Source organism: Labrus bergylta, chromosome 2 (genome assembly GCF_963930695.1).
Source record: "Labrus bergylta chromosome 2, fLabBer1.1, whole genome shotgun sequence".
Lineage (NCBI taxonomy): Eukaryota > Metazoa > Chordata > Actinopteri > Labriformes > Labridae > Labrus > Labrus bergylta.
The window spans coordinates 28,175,882-28,190,379 of record NC_089196.1 but is presented as its reverse complement, the minus strand read 5'-3'; the positions used below and the strand labels follow the sequence as shown (position 1 = coordinate 28,190,379).

Sequence of the window (14,498 nt, the reverse complement as noted above, 5' to 3'; positions counted from 1 at the left end):
AGTAGGAGATCCATGAAAACTTTTCTGCTGTTTCTGCTGTTTCTGCTCTATTCCTCCTACAAGTCAGCAAGCTCATATTGAAAGTGAATTTATTATATTACAAACAACATTTTGAAAAAAGATTTGTGTGGTATTTTGGTTTGAGTTTTTAATACATTTTTCTAAAAAATTCTCTGAGCTGAGGTGATTTATTGAGAAGTTTGTAACAATCATTCAGGCAGCTTTCATGGCGGCAGTTCGATGTTGTAAAAATCAGTAGGTGAGATTTGCTGAACTACCACTTACAGTTTGCTGATGTATTCGCTATGGGGCTTCAGTAAAAATACACCTGAGATGGATTAATCTTCAGATTCACACACTGTGCTGCATTTATTATTCAGACAGGAAAATATTTGTGTGGTTTTCCGTAATCATAAAAATAAAGGACATAATGAAAAATCCATTATATGCGAGTTATTAAACACAACACTGCAACCTTACTCCAATGTACAGAGATAACCAACATAACTGATATGAACATGAGAGACTGTATTCTTTACTGACCTAACATCGCGATGGCAAAAAATACTGTAAATATCAGTTCTCATAAAAATAACTTCCTTCATGTATTTATATGAACATAAATACAGAAGATGAATAGATACTGGGCAGCACTATTGAAGTTACAGTCACACCTGCATGCTAATGTTTATTAAAGGTACACTTGAGGAGCGCCTCTTTACTAGTCCCTCTGAATACCTGAGAAATTAACATTTTATATCAGTACACCATTGCCACACATTACATACAGTTGTTGCTTCTCGCCTGTAATCATTCGCTGTACTTTGCATTTGCTCATACAATCGGAACTATCCTGGCTAATGAGTATAAGCTTTCATTTCAAATGTCCACTCCTATATGAAATGAAAAGAAAACCTACAAACTCTATGAACACAGACATGTTCTAACTGTCCAAACGATGGAGAGCTAAATAACTTGAATCTTTTACAGAACTAAGGGACAGCTGACTGGCCAACAGCAATGCACAGTAGGCGCGACAGATAGACTAAGGCATATAAGAGTAATATAAAAGAACAAGTAGAAATGCATGAAAGGATATGCAATCTTCATAACAATCAGCGTGAATATTCAGCTATTTCTATAAGCTTAATGTAATTCATGCCCAGAACTAAGCAGAGACTGTGAGACTCTTCACTTTTTCCCACCTGTCACTCAAATCTTCATTCATATCAAATCACATAATTCTCTAAAGTTGTTCATTTTGCGATAATTGACCTTTGCTTGTGTAACATTGCAGCACTTACTATCCTGGGTTTGTTTGTGTAAGCATTATGTTACAGTTCATACCAAAGTACAAAGTAAGTAAAAGCAAACACACAGCTTTGATTTAGTTCAGTCAATTTTTATTTAGTTTCAGGATTTGCACAATATAATTGTTGTTCTCTTTATCGGATACTTACCTTTATTTATTCTTTTGTTCAGTTCCCCATGTGGTCCTGCAGCTAAAGGGGCTGGTTCAGCACTTCCTGGGTATTTATGAGATTGATGATGTTATCACTGACATCATTGGGGCAAATCGACTGTAGTGTTTATCTTGAGTTATGTTGTCTTTGTTTTTTTATTTCTTGCCTATTTGAGTTATTAGTAGAATATAATTTAATGTTTAAAGTTAATTGGGTTGGGTTAATGAGCTAAGGTTCATTTTAGGGTTCATGTTGATTTCTTTGGTTTCAGAGAAAAGTGTACACCCACCCTTTGAGTTATGTTACACCAAGCTGCAGCTAATTTGTTATTGTGGCAGTCTATAAAGCCAGGAAAAGTTTGCTATTGCTGAAAGAGAGGTGAGGCCTTTGACACATGCCTTAGTAGGGCTGGGAAATATATTGAGTTTTTAAGATATATCGATATATTTTCAAACAAGATATAGGGTAAGACAATATTGTTAATATCGATATAGTTTATGTTACATTAAAATAATGTGATAGAGGTGCCAGGTCACCTTTTTCTCATCCCACTGATGATGACTGACTGTCTGTCTCTCTTAACCCTGCTCCTCCTCTCTCTCTCTTTTATTGTATTTAAGGAACATTTTTATTTTATAATATTAATTTTTAAATTCACAAACAGATAGTTTATTTTCCATGTGTTTTCATTGTTAATAAAATACATATTGATATATATCGAGTATCGCCATTCAGCTAAACAATATCAAGATATGAGTTTTGGTCCAGAGTTATCACTATAACTAAATGTCTTGCTGGAGTTATACGTGTGCTTTCAGCCACTATATAAGATCCCATAAGTGTTGTACTTTTCTTCAAGTTAAGGGAACTGAAGAGTTGATCTTGATTCCCCCTCACAAACAGATTCAGTTCATCAGTGTGTTAGACTAAGATAAAGTGCTCAGATCTTGCACTTTAATAAAACCAGTTATACCTCAGTTTCAAAAGTAGTCATTTACATGTTCGGAATACATAATTTATATAAACAAGTCATTTTGTGTGTGAACTTCTTCCTGTCGACAGCAACAGCCGGCTGCTGTAAAAGTGCCTCCTTCCTGTTGGCTGCTACCAGGAAGGGGTGGGACTTGTTTTCCATAGCCAATCGGTAGTCGACATAACTGACACAGCCAATAAGAACAGAGTCCCAGTTCAGTTACTCTGACTGACACATTTTTAACCAATTACATTATACAAATAATCACGAGCTCATGTTCTACCCTCAACTCCACTCTCGTTTCACTTTCAATTATTTTTTGTGTCGCAGCAAGAAATTCATCAGGTGAGTTACCAGAAAACTAGATACTCAAAAATGAACAAGTAGCCTAATGTTACCTGTATAGTTTAAAAGTTATCAGATAAAGTTTTACTAAGATTATATACATTTTATTGTCAATTCTTAGTAGGAGATCCATGAAAACTTTTCTGCTGTTTCTGCTGTTTCTGCTCTATTCCTCCTACAAGTCAGCAAGCTCATATTGAAAGTGAATTTATTATATTACAAACAACATTTTGAAAAAAGATTTGTGTGGTATTTTGGTTTGAGGTTTTAATACATTTTTCTAAAAAATTCTCTGAGCTGAGGTGATTTATTGAGAAGTTTGTAACAATCATTCAGGCAGCTTTCATGGCGGCAGTTCGATGTTGTAAAAATCAGTAGGTGAGATTTGCTGAACTACCACTTACAGTTTGCTGGTGTATTCGCTATGGGGCTTCAGTAAAAATACACCTGAGATGGATTAATCTTCAGATTCACACACTGTGCTGCATTTATTATTCAGACAGGAAAATATTTGTGTGGTTTTCCGTAATCATAAAAATAAAGGACATAATGAAAAATCCATTATATGCGAGTTATTAAACACAACACTACAACCTTACTCCAATGTACAGAGATAACCAACATAACTGATATGAACATGAGAGACTGTATTCTTTACTGATAATTTATAATTTAATGTTTAAAGTTAATTGGGTTGGGTTAATGAGCTAAGGTTCATTTTAGGGTTCATGTTGATTTCTTTGGTTTCAGAGAAAAGTGTACACCCACCCTTTGAGTTATGTTACACCAAGCTGCAGCTAATTTGTTATTGTGGCAGTCTATAAAGCCAGGAAAAGTTTGCTATTGCTGAAAGAGAGGTGAGGCCTTTGACACATGCCTTAGTAGGGCTGGGAAATATATTGAGTTTTTAAAGTATATCGATATATTTTCAAACAAGATATAGGGTAAGAGAATATCGTAAATATTGATATAGTTTATGTTACATTAAAATAATGTGATAGAGGTGCCAGGTCACCTTTTTCTCATCTCACCTCTCTCTCTCTTTTATTGTATTTAAGGAACATTTTTATTTTATAATATTAATTTTTAAATTCACAAACAGATAGTTTATTTTCCATGTGTTTTCATTGTTAATAAAATACATATTGATATATATCGAGTATCGCCATTCAGCTAAACAATATCAAGATATGAGTTTTGGTCCATATCGTCCAGCCCTATGCCTTAGTTTGATTTAGTTTTGAGGTAATTTACCTTTTTTCCTTTGAACTTTTGTTTTTATTAACTTAAATGAAGTCTGCTGAAATGCCTTCCTACCACCTTCCTAATCACTTGAGCTAAACTACTTTACAAGTATATGAATTCAGTGATATTACAGGAATTGCTATGAATGATGTCTGCACTCATTGATTTCTTTACTAATGAGTAATGTGCTACTGTACATGTTCCCCTTTTAAATATTTTAAATCCTTTCTCTAGGTTCTCAAACAGAGCTATTCTTTCCATTGGAATTAGTCTCTGATGACATCATGGCGACTGCAGCAGCAGGTGAGTCCAGTCAGACTCTGTTTTATCCTCTGTCTACATGTTTAAAGACTCCAAAAGAGATACTGAGACATTTAAGCAGGTCAGTGAGTCTTGGATTTAAGAAATAGTAACAGCCTTAACACTTTTTATTTTCTTGAGCAGATATATTTTATGCATCACTACATACAATATATCATTCTAAACACAGAGGGGTCTGGTGTATGTCCTTAACTTTATAAAGGATGAATGTGCACCTGGCTGTTTGGCCAACCACTCTCCCCTTGCGTTAGCACATAGTTATCAAACTGTCAAATTGTCAAAGTCCCTGCTCCTCTCCGCTCACATCACCGCTCCCTCTCGCTCTGCCCGACCCTGAGCAGGTTAGATGACAGAGCAAGGTGCTCTAACTATGCGAGGTGTTGCATGTAATGTGGTAAAATATAGAAATGTATGCTCATTTAGATATAATAGTAATGTGACTGGGCTTAGACAGGCTACATAAACTTAATTGAAAGGCTCAAATATATTTTTCGGCTCCAGATGGATATGTATTTTTTTCTTCACATTGCGATGACGATGCTGTAACAATATATCGTGCAGCCCTATAGTGAATTAAATGCAGAGAAATATAATGGTGATTGAGTCTGTAGTAAAGGCTTTCTTCTCAGAAAAACATATGACATTCAAAATTCCCTCTTAAAATATCACAGTGCAGCATATAAGTGCAATTAGCCTTCTTTCATATTTTAGGACAAAATAAGTTTCTATGTCTACCTGCATTCCAAAACTAAAAGAGATTAATGTCAATAAATAATGAAAGCAATGTTTGCATATATGTAAGACAGACATAGTTAGTATTTGTAAGTTTCTCTTTCTCTTAAGTAACTCTCTTCACGATGGTTTGACATCCTAATATATATAATAGGCCTATTTTTCATGTTTCATTCTGTTGACATATTTCACAACAGGAAGTTTTCCTGCACTCCTTCATAAAGTGATCATTTCACTCTCAGACTGTACGGCACTATTGTCTGAAATCTCTGAATAAAGTTGAACTTTTATTTGTCATCATAGTTTTAGCTTACCTTGTGCATTTTAATTTGATATTTTTAATCCTCCATCATTCAATATTTTGCTCTATTTCTGTTATTGGGCTATTTTCTTACCTTGTGCCGTTGGACCACCTAACTGTGTTCAAAATACATGAACTCCAGTATGTGTTCAAACTCATCTCTGTGTGTTCTCAAAGTGAATTATTAAAGAGGGAAAACACACAAACAGAAATGATACAAAGTTATTTTGGGTAAGAAGCATAAAACAGGGTTTTTCCTGCATAAACAATTCTTTGGCGCCCCCCAAAGAGGTTTTACCCAGCGCCAAAGGAAAATCCAGAGCGCCAAAAGAAAAAAAAGACGATGAAAATTGCAAATCAAATCCTCCCTGAATGTTAAAAGTATCAATACATCAAACGACTGTTGAACAAGCAGAACAAAAACTTAAATACGACGTCTCTGACTTCTAGCAGTCATCTCCCCTCTCATCCGTTTACGCATGTGGCTCGCGCTGGATAGCCAGCTGATTGACTGTTCGTTTCTTTTGATTGGTTCCGTCCGCTCCGCTGACACCCACAAGCGCTAAATTCAGGTTGATTTTCCGTTTGGAGTTAATTTCAAAGAGCAATGCTCTTCATGGCGGTAAATATTTATCCCAACAGTCATGTTAAAACTATACTAAACCGCGTATGACGTATAGCTGCGGCTACTTGTCCCTGCTCCTCTGCTGTCTGCAGACGGGTCATCAGGGGGGGGCACGCCGAGACGAGACACACCAACATACATGGCTGCAAACGCGCACACACACACCGGAACACCAACCACCGCACACACCTGTTGACTTGTCGTGAAACGGAACCCGGTTGATCCGCTATCCGTATGGACCGAGTCGGGAACGCACGTTCAACTTTTCTCTGTTCAATTCCAACGTGTCTGCTTTTATCAACAATCAATATCTTAACGACTGTAACGTCAGCCAGCTGTAGTCTGTGAACTTCTCCACACAGACTGTCAACCAGCGCTGCGTTAGAGCCAGCAAATATATTTTTATTATTTCTCAATTTCCTGATCTGATCAAATGATCCAAATTATCTGTGACTTAAATCTGTGATTATTTGACATAATACCTTAGTAATTCAAATAAATGTACTTTTGGCAGGATGTGACCTCGCCTCTCCCAATCTCATTACACCCCTCTCCCTCAAAATCCCTCTCCTCCCATGTTTCATTGTTGTAATTAAAAAAAATTCTTTACCAGATTGAATTGGGATTTCAGTAACTTAAGCATAATGATAATATTATTTATAAAATGGTCAGAAATAACAGGAAATGCACAGATTTCTGTCAAATAAGGTAATACTGAGCCAGGACAAACCCTGTAAAAGTATAAAATCCTCCCACTTCTCGTCTCCACTTCTTTTTAAAGCCAACTGTCACCCTACAGAGGCTCTGCCTTAAAAAGGAGAGGCATTTTTAGCTTTAATAATAAAAACAAGCGATTATTATGTCAGGCCAAATCTTGACCTTAAACAAAGAAATCTAAAAACATGTTCAAAACTTTTTCACCTATAATAATAATAATAATAATAATAATAATAATAATAATAATAATGATAATAATAATAATAATAATAATAATAATAATAATAATAATGATGCATTTTATTTAAGGGTGCCTTTCATGTCACTCAAGGTCACCTTACAGACACAGCAGTAGAGTAAAAAACACGAACACTATCAACTACTTAAAAACAAAAACACAAAAACAGCAGCTGTGAGCTGTGATCTGAAGGTGGGGAGATAGTTAATGTCATGGATGGTTTGTGAGAGAGAGTTCCAGAGACGGGGGGCCGTACGGCTAAATGCTCGAGATCCCATTGATGATAGGCGGAAAGGAGGTGTGGTGAGGAGCATGGAGGAGGCAGAACGGGGGGACCAAGAGGGTGTGCAGGCAGGGTCCGAAATTAACTTTTTGACTCACCGGCCAAGGTGGCAGGTAGATGAACAATTTCATATCAGTCGATATATAAATAATAATACATTTAAAAGCTGATTTTTGTTCCTGAGTGAAAGATGAAGAAACCAGATGGTTAATTATGGTTTAATTATTCTTTATTGTCAGAACATGAAGAATTATAATTAAACAGGAACATTTCACCATCATAAGCTCAGAGCACGGAGGTAAACAAATCAAGCAAAAAAAGGCAGTGACTAACAATAAATAATACACACACATGTAGGCACACACACACAGACTTACCTTTAAATAGAAAGACATTTTAGCTGTGGACTTCCAGCTGAATGTGAATGTTTGATAGTTGTGTGGGTTTATTCACAATGTTACAATTCACTTAGCAGACGCTTAGCGCTCAGTCTGTAGGGACTTGGGTTGGGTACCGGAGGGTCGCCGGTTCAAGTCCCGTTGTGGACCAAATATGGAAGTTGGTCTGGTAGCTGGAGAGGTGCCAGATCACTTCCTGAGCACTGCCGAGGTGCCCTTGAGCAAGGCACCAAACCCCCTCCCCACCACCAGCTCAGGAGCGCCTGCTGTGGGCAGCTCCGTCACTCTGACATCTCTCCATTAGTGCATGTCCATAGGATCCTGTTTGTGCATGTGTGTGTATATTTCAGCCTGTGTGTGTGTTGCATGATCTACAGAGTGTAAAAACTGAAATTTCCCCTTGCAGGGATCAATAAAAGTAAATCTTAAATCTTATTACCGCTGTTTTGGATGATAAAGATAGTCATCTACCGTTGTCTCCAAGCGTTTCTACAACAAACTAGGCCTACATCATGTCCGGTCCTGACAGTGGAGATGACTCACGACCAACTTCCACCAGATGCGTGTCCGGTCCATCTCCGTTTTTTTACATGTTTATAAGGTTTATATAGAGTTTTATACCACATACATCATATTATGTCGCACTGTCGCCAGTTAGTTTGTTTAATTACCGCTATTAAAGTTATAACTTGCACGCTTTATAAAATGTGTGAGTTCATGTCACCTCCCAGGCTCCGTAGACTTCTACTTTATTTATGTGTAAAATGTCATGAAAGACTGTGCACACCTATGACAAAATGTACTTGTTTCAATCATAGATGATCTGCATCCCCTGAGGCGCTGTTGGAGTATTGAATGGATGCCACCTGACAGTGAGTGAAACTTCTATCCATTTGTATAAGAATATCTGTTTTGGTCACATCTGTAAAAACAGTAGGTAATCAAATCCCAAAATAAAGAATGAAAACTGGATTTAAAAAAAATAGCCAGTTAGTCTGTTTAAATTTTTCTTTCCACAGTGTCTGAGTTGAGGGTTGTTCTTCTGGGGAACAGCTGGTCTGAGAGGAGTTCAGTGGGGAACCTCGTACTGGGAGAGACGATGTTCAACACTGAGGAAGAACCAAACAGCGTTTTGAAAGTCAGGAGACAAATAAAGGAGAAAGACATAGTTCTTATCAACACTCCAGATCTGCTGCATCCCACCATCTCTGAAGACAAACTGACAGAACATGTGACAGAATGTGTGAGACTCTCTGATCCTGGACCTCATGTGTTCCTGTTGGTTCTCCAGCCTGATGACTTCACAGAGGAACACAAACAGAGATTCTGTAGAGTTCTTAAACGCTTCAGTGATCAGTCATTTGATCATTCACTGTTACTGATATCAACACCCAGAGAGCAGGGCTCAAGTGGTGTTAAGATATATTTGCAAAATCAACCCTTAAAAGAGATGATCAGAGAATGTAGATACAGATATTTGGCGGAGGCAAACCTTGAACTTCCAGAGCTGTTGACCCGTTTGGGTCAAATTGTGAAAGAACACAATGGAGAGCATGTCATCTGTGAAGGGTTCATGGATGCCACGGATGATATACAAAGAATACAACAAAAGGAAACATGGCCCAGAATCCTGGATGCTGTTATGTCTTCTGGTAAGAGATCTGTTCTAATCAAAATGTTTAAACTCAAAATCATTACTGATCTCATGAGAATATGAAGCTGATAGTCAATGATGTCATCTTTTTACAGGTATTTTTAGCTGGGCTAACATGGTGACACCCCCTCCCTCAGGGGAAAGTAAGTAAACTTTCATAAATAGACACATTTTATTATTACTGACCAGTACAATATTGGCGCCACTGTGGTTGACCCTTATCCCCCCAAAACTCATCTCCCTTTAGAGAAAACTTGGGAAATTATAATCACTTTTTTTTTTAATTATTATTATAAATATATTGTATCCAAAAATGCGAAACCGGAATCCAATAGAGACTTGACTATATTATCTGAGAGCAGTACAAAGTTCAGCTCCCGCACTAAAAAACAACTTGGGCCCATGCCCATAATGCAAAAGGTGGTGAGCCATTTTGTACTGATTTACAATCAATCAATCTTTATTTGTATAGTGCCAATTCATAACAAATGCTGTCTTTAGACACAAAAATAGTAGATCTAGACCGTACTCTTTATATTATTTACAAAGACCCAACATTAATCTACCATGAGCACAGTAAAGTAACAGTGGCAGGGAAAAACTGCCTTTTAACAGGAAGGAATCTGGAGCATCACCAGACTCACCAAAAGAGTGAGTTGTATAATTAAAATAATGCCTATTTAAGCCATGAACAAGGTTCAAGGTTCAAGGTTCAAGGTTGTCTTTATTATCCCTGCTAGAGGGCAATTTGTTTTGCAGTCAGCAGTAAAACACACACATACATACAGCCCGAAATGAGCAAACAACATAGAAAGGACAGTAAATAATAGATAAGAAACAGAGGCAACACAGTTAGTGGTTTAAAAAGGTGATGGCAGCAGGAACAAATGAGTTTCAGGGTGCATATTCAAAATCAGTCCTCTTGAAGGCTTTATCCGATCCAACCCAATTTGGTCTTTGTACCGTAGATACCTTGGAGAATAAAATGTATTAAAAGTTTAAGTTTTGTTAAAGGGCGTGGCCATGGCTGGGGGGTTCAAATGTATGTAAAATTACAGAAAATCACTGTAAGTTTATATATGCAAGGTCCAGCACTGTGAAGCGCAGAAGTTAAATCAGTAATAAAGTGTATTTGTATGTATGTATGTAAACTGCTTAGCAAAAGTTATGCTGTAATAAAGTAAAAGTTATGGGCACATTAAATCAGGAAGCATACATGTAAATTACTGTATACTTCCTGTTTTAATGTGACGGTTTAACAGTTTGTAAACAGGTTGAGGAATATAAATATATATAATGATTATGTAGGTATGAACAGACACACACAGACAGATATTGATTTAATGGTTCATAGTTTTTTTTCCTGTTACTGTCTTGATTAAGCTAATTAGAAGCTAACATGAAGATTATGAGTTTTCCTTTCATTAAACCATTGAAAGCTAAATATGGAAAACAGAGTGTAAGCTTTAGTTTAACCATGTGGCATGACTTAATGTCTCTCTACACGTTACATTTTATTTTTCTATTACAGTCAGAATTCTGCTGCTGGGGACAGACGACAAAACAACAAAACTTGGAGACTTTATCACTGGAAAAGAACAACACAGCTCAATCATTAAAACAAAGCTTTCCTCAGCCAAACAAGTGGTGCAGAGTGGAGAATGGAGAGGAAAGTCTCTTACAGTTGTGAAAACTCCAGAAGTTTTCAGAGTTTCTTTGGAGAAGCGGAGAGAAGAGATGAAGAAGGCTGTGAGTCTCTGTCCTCCTGGACCAAATGTTGTGCTGCTGTTAGTGAAACCTTCTGATTTCACTGAAGAGAACAGACAAACACTGAAGTTCATCCTGAGTTTGTTTGGTCAAGATGCTTTCAAACACTCAGTGGTCATAAGCACACATAAGGAGGATAAAACAGGTGTCTCTTTTAGAAGTCTCATTAAAGACTGTGGAGAACGACACTACAGTATGGCTGACAACAACCGTGATGTATTAATGCAAAAGATTAAGAAAACTCTTCATGAAAACAAAGGAACCTTTCTCACTGTCATTGAGGATTCAGTCACCCCAAAGTCTGGTCTTATGAAAACAGCTTTGAGCCTGGTTCTGTGTGGAAGGAGAGGAGCAGGGAAGACTTCAGCAGCTGAGGCCATTTTAGGTCAGACAGATCTTCAATCAGTCTCCAGCTCATCAGAGTGTGTTAAACATCAGGGAGAGGTGTGTGGACATTGGGTTTCCCTGGTGGAGCTTCCTGCCCTGTATGGAAAACCTCAGGAGGAGGTGATGAAGGAATCATTCAGGTGTATCTCTCTCTGTGATCCTGAGGGCGTCCGTGCCTTCATCCTGGTTCTACCTGTGGGTCCACTCACTGATGAAGACAAAGGAGAGTTGGAGACCATGAAGAACACATTTGGGAGTCGATTCAATGACATCACTGTGTTGCTGTTCACTGTTGAGTCAGATCCCTCAGATCCAGCTGTTGTTAACTTTCTAAAAGAAACCAAGTCCATCCAGGAGCTTCTTCAGAGCTGTGGAGGAAGATCTTTGGTTCTAAACATCAGGGACAAGCAGCAGATCCCAGAGCTGCTGGACATGGTGGAAAAGATGCACAAAGATAAATCCAAATCATTCATCTTCACAACACAAACATTTGCACATGCCCAAATAGAAAAGATCGTAACTCTACAGGCTGAGCTGAAGAACCTGAAAACAAAAGACCCAGTCATCTGTAAGTATTATTTATTTTAACTTGTAAACATAAATTATACTAATTCACTTATTTTTTTTATAAACAACCTATTGTTAATCATACCTTTAATTCTATATTGTTCAAAATAAATGTTCAGCATTAAAGGTAACTCTAGGTCTTCTTTTTTCACAGGTGATGATGATAAGCTGAGTGAAGAGAGTCTCAGGATTGTGCTGGTAGGGAAGACTGGCAATGGGAAGAGTTCTTCAGGAAACACCATTCTAGGAGGAAAGACATTTAAAGCCAAATCATCCCAAACATCAATCACCAAATTGTGTCAGAAAGCACAAAGTGATGTGAACGGTCGTCCTGTCACTGTGGTTGACACTCCTGGTCTGTTTGACACAACTTTGTCCCATGAAGAGGTTCAAGAAGAGATGATTAAATGCATCAGTCTTCTGGCTCCAGGACCACATGTCTTCCTGTTGGTGTTAAGCATCTGCAGATTTACATCAGAGGAGAAGGAGACATTAAAACTCATCAAGAAAGGCTTTGGGAAGAATGCTGAAAAGTTCACCATCGTTCTTCTAACTGGAGGAGATTCATTAAAGCGTGATAACATGTCCATTGAAGAATACTTTGAAGAGGAATGTGATGATTCCTTTAAAAAACTCCTTGCTGACTGTGGAGGAAGATACCATGTGTTTGATAACTGTGAGGAACAAAACAGAATTCAAGTCAGTGAGCTGATAACCAAGATTGAAGAAATGGTGAGAACTAATGGAGGCAGCTGCTACACTAATGAGATGCTGCAAGAAGCTGAAGCCGCTATAAAGAAAGAAACGGAGAGACTCTTGAAGGAGAAGGAAGAAGAGATGAAGAGAGAGATGGAGGAGCTTCAAAAGAAACACGAGGAAGAAATGAAAGAAATGAAAAGAAGAATGGAAGAACAGAGGATAGAAATTGAAAAGGAGCGACAACTGAGAGAAAAACAACTCCAAGAAAAGCAGGAGAGGATCAACAAGGACTGTGAGGAGAGAAAGAAAGAACAGCAAAACAGAGAAGAAGAAAACAGGAAAAGAGAGCAAGAGGAAGAAATTAAGAAACAGGAATGGGAACAGAAACTCTCAGCTTTGGAGAAACAGATAAAATCTGAATCAGAATCAAAGGAAACCACAGACAAAAAGCTGGAGGAGACTAGAGAAGAGATGAGAAAGCAACAAGAGACTTGGGAGAAGGAAAGAAGAGAATGGTGGACAAAACGGACACAAGAAGATGAACAGAGACAACAGGAGGAACGAGCAAAACTTAAAAAGCTCCAAGATGAATATGAAAAAGAAAGAGAGATTAATGAAAAGAAAAGAAAGGAAGAGGACAAATACAGAAGAGAACAGGAGGAGAAGGAGAGAAGTGATATGGAGGAAAACTACAAGAAACAAATGAAGGAAATGAAGAATAAGTATGAAGTGGAGGCCAGAAAACAAGCTGAAGAACTCAATGATTTCAGACAGAAATACACGAAGGACTTCAATGCTCTGGCAGAGAAACACATGAAGGAAATGTGTGAGTTGAAGCAAAGACAAGAAAGACAACTGCACGAGGCAGAAGAGAGACGTGACAAAGATTACAATCTTTTACAAAACCTCTCAAAAAGCAACGAAAAACATCTGAAAGAAGAAAGAGAGGAATTGAAGAAAAAGCACGAACAAGAAATAAATGAAATGAAACAAAAATGCGAAAGCAAATGTATCATCCTCTGATGGTTCCATCAACTCTGGCTTATGACATTAGCTGATTGAACACCGTCCGTTTTAGTTTTGTGTCTAGCTGGACCAGTGTCCAAGAACGCCACAAAGACACTTCCAACAGCAACTTAGTTCTTGCTAAAGTTTATGGATGTGATGTCATGTAAAACAAACACATGATACCTGTGCCCTAATGAAAAGGACAAGTGCTCATCCAAACACTGGGACCATGACGTCCTTGGAGGAAAATGTTTAAATGCAGACGTTGCTGACGCTGTGTTCTGGCCAGGAGAAATCCGCCACCCAAGCTGATCTGACTCAGTCGGTGACTTCATCTAACATTTAACATAACTAAAATGGTGTCATCTTTTGCTGTTTTATATACTGTAGAAAATTGTAAGAGAGATGCTGCCACAAGAGGGCGCCCTGTGTATACAGTAAAACAGGCCTGTTCCTGCTAAGAAGTGATTCCTGTTTGACTTCTCAATTCAGTTTAGATATAAATCAAACACAATCTGAATCAGATTGTGTAATTATTAATTTCAGGTTTTATGATCTTTGTATTTTAAAAAAATTTGTCTTTTATTGTAAAATATGTTTTTTCGTTTCCTATAGTTGGTTATACACATTCAAGTTATTTCATTTATTCAAAAAATGAACATCAAGGATTTTAAGGAAATATTTTGGTAATTTTTTCAAGTTTACTTATTTTTGTAGAAATGTTCTGAGGTAAAACTTGTTTTGTTTTTCTTTTTTCTGTCTGTGATAATTAAAA

The 14,498-nt window shown here is 37.5% G+C and overlaps 1 protein-coding gene across 1 annotated transcript; it reads left to right on the top strand.

The window, feature by feature from the left end:
* The first annotated feature begins 2,757 nt into the window (after positions 1-2,757).
* LOC110001163 (uncharacterized) lies at positions 2,758-14,498 on the top strand. Its single transcript, XM_065950770.1, has 7 exons — positions 2,758-2,781; positions 4,261-4,329; positions 8,460-8,513; positions 8,661-9,293; positions 9,391-9,438; positions 10,827-12,017; positions 12,171-14,498. Exons 2-7 carry the CDS (start codon positions 4,311-4,313, stop codon positions 13,736-13,738), a joined length of 3,513 nt encoding a protein of 1,170 aa, XP_065806842.1. The 5' UTR covers positions 2,758-2,781; positions 4,261-4,310; the 3' UTR covers positions 13,739-14,498.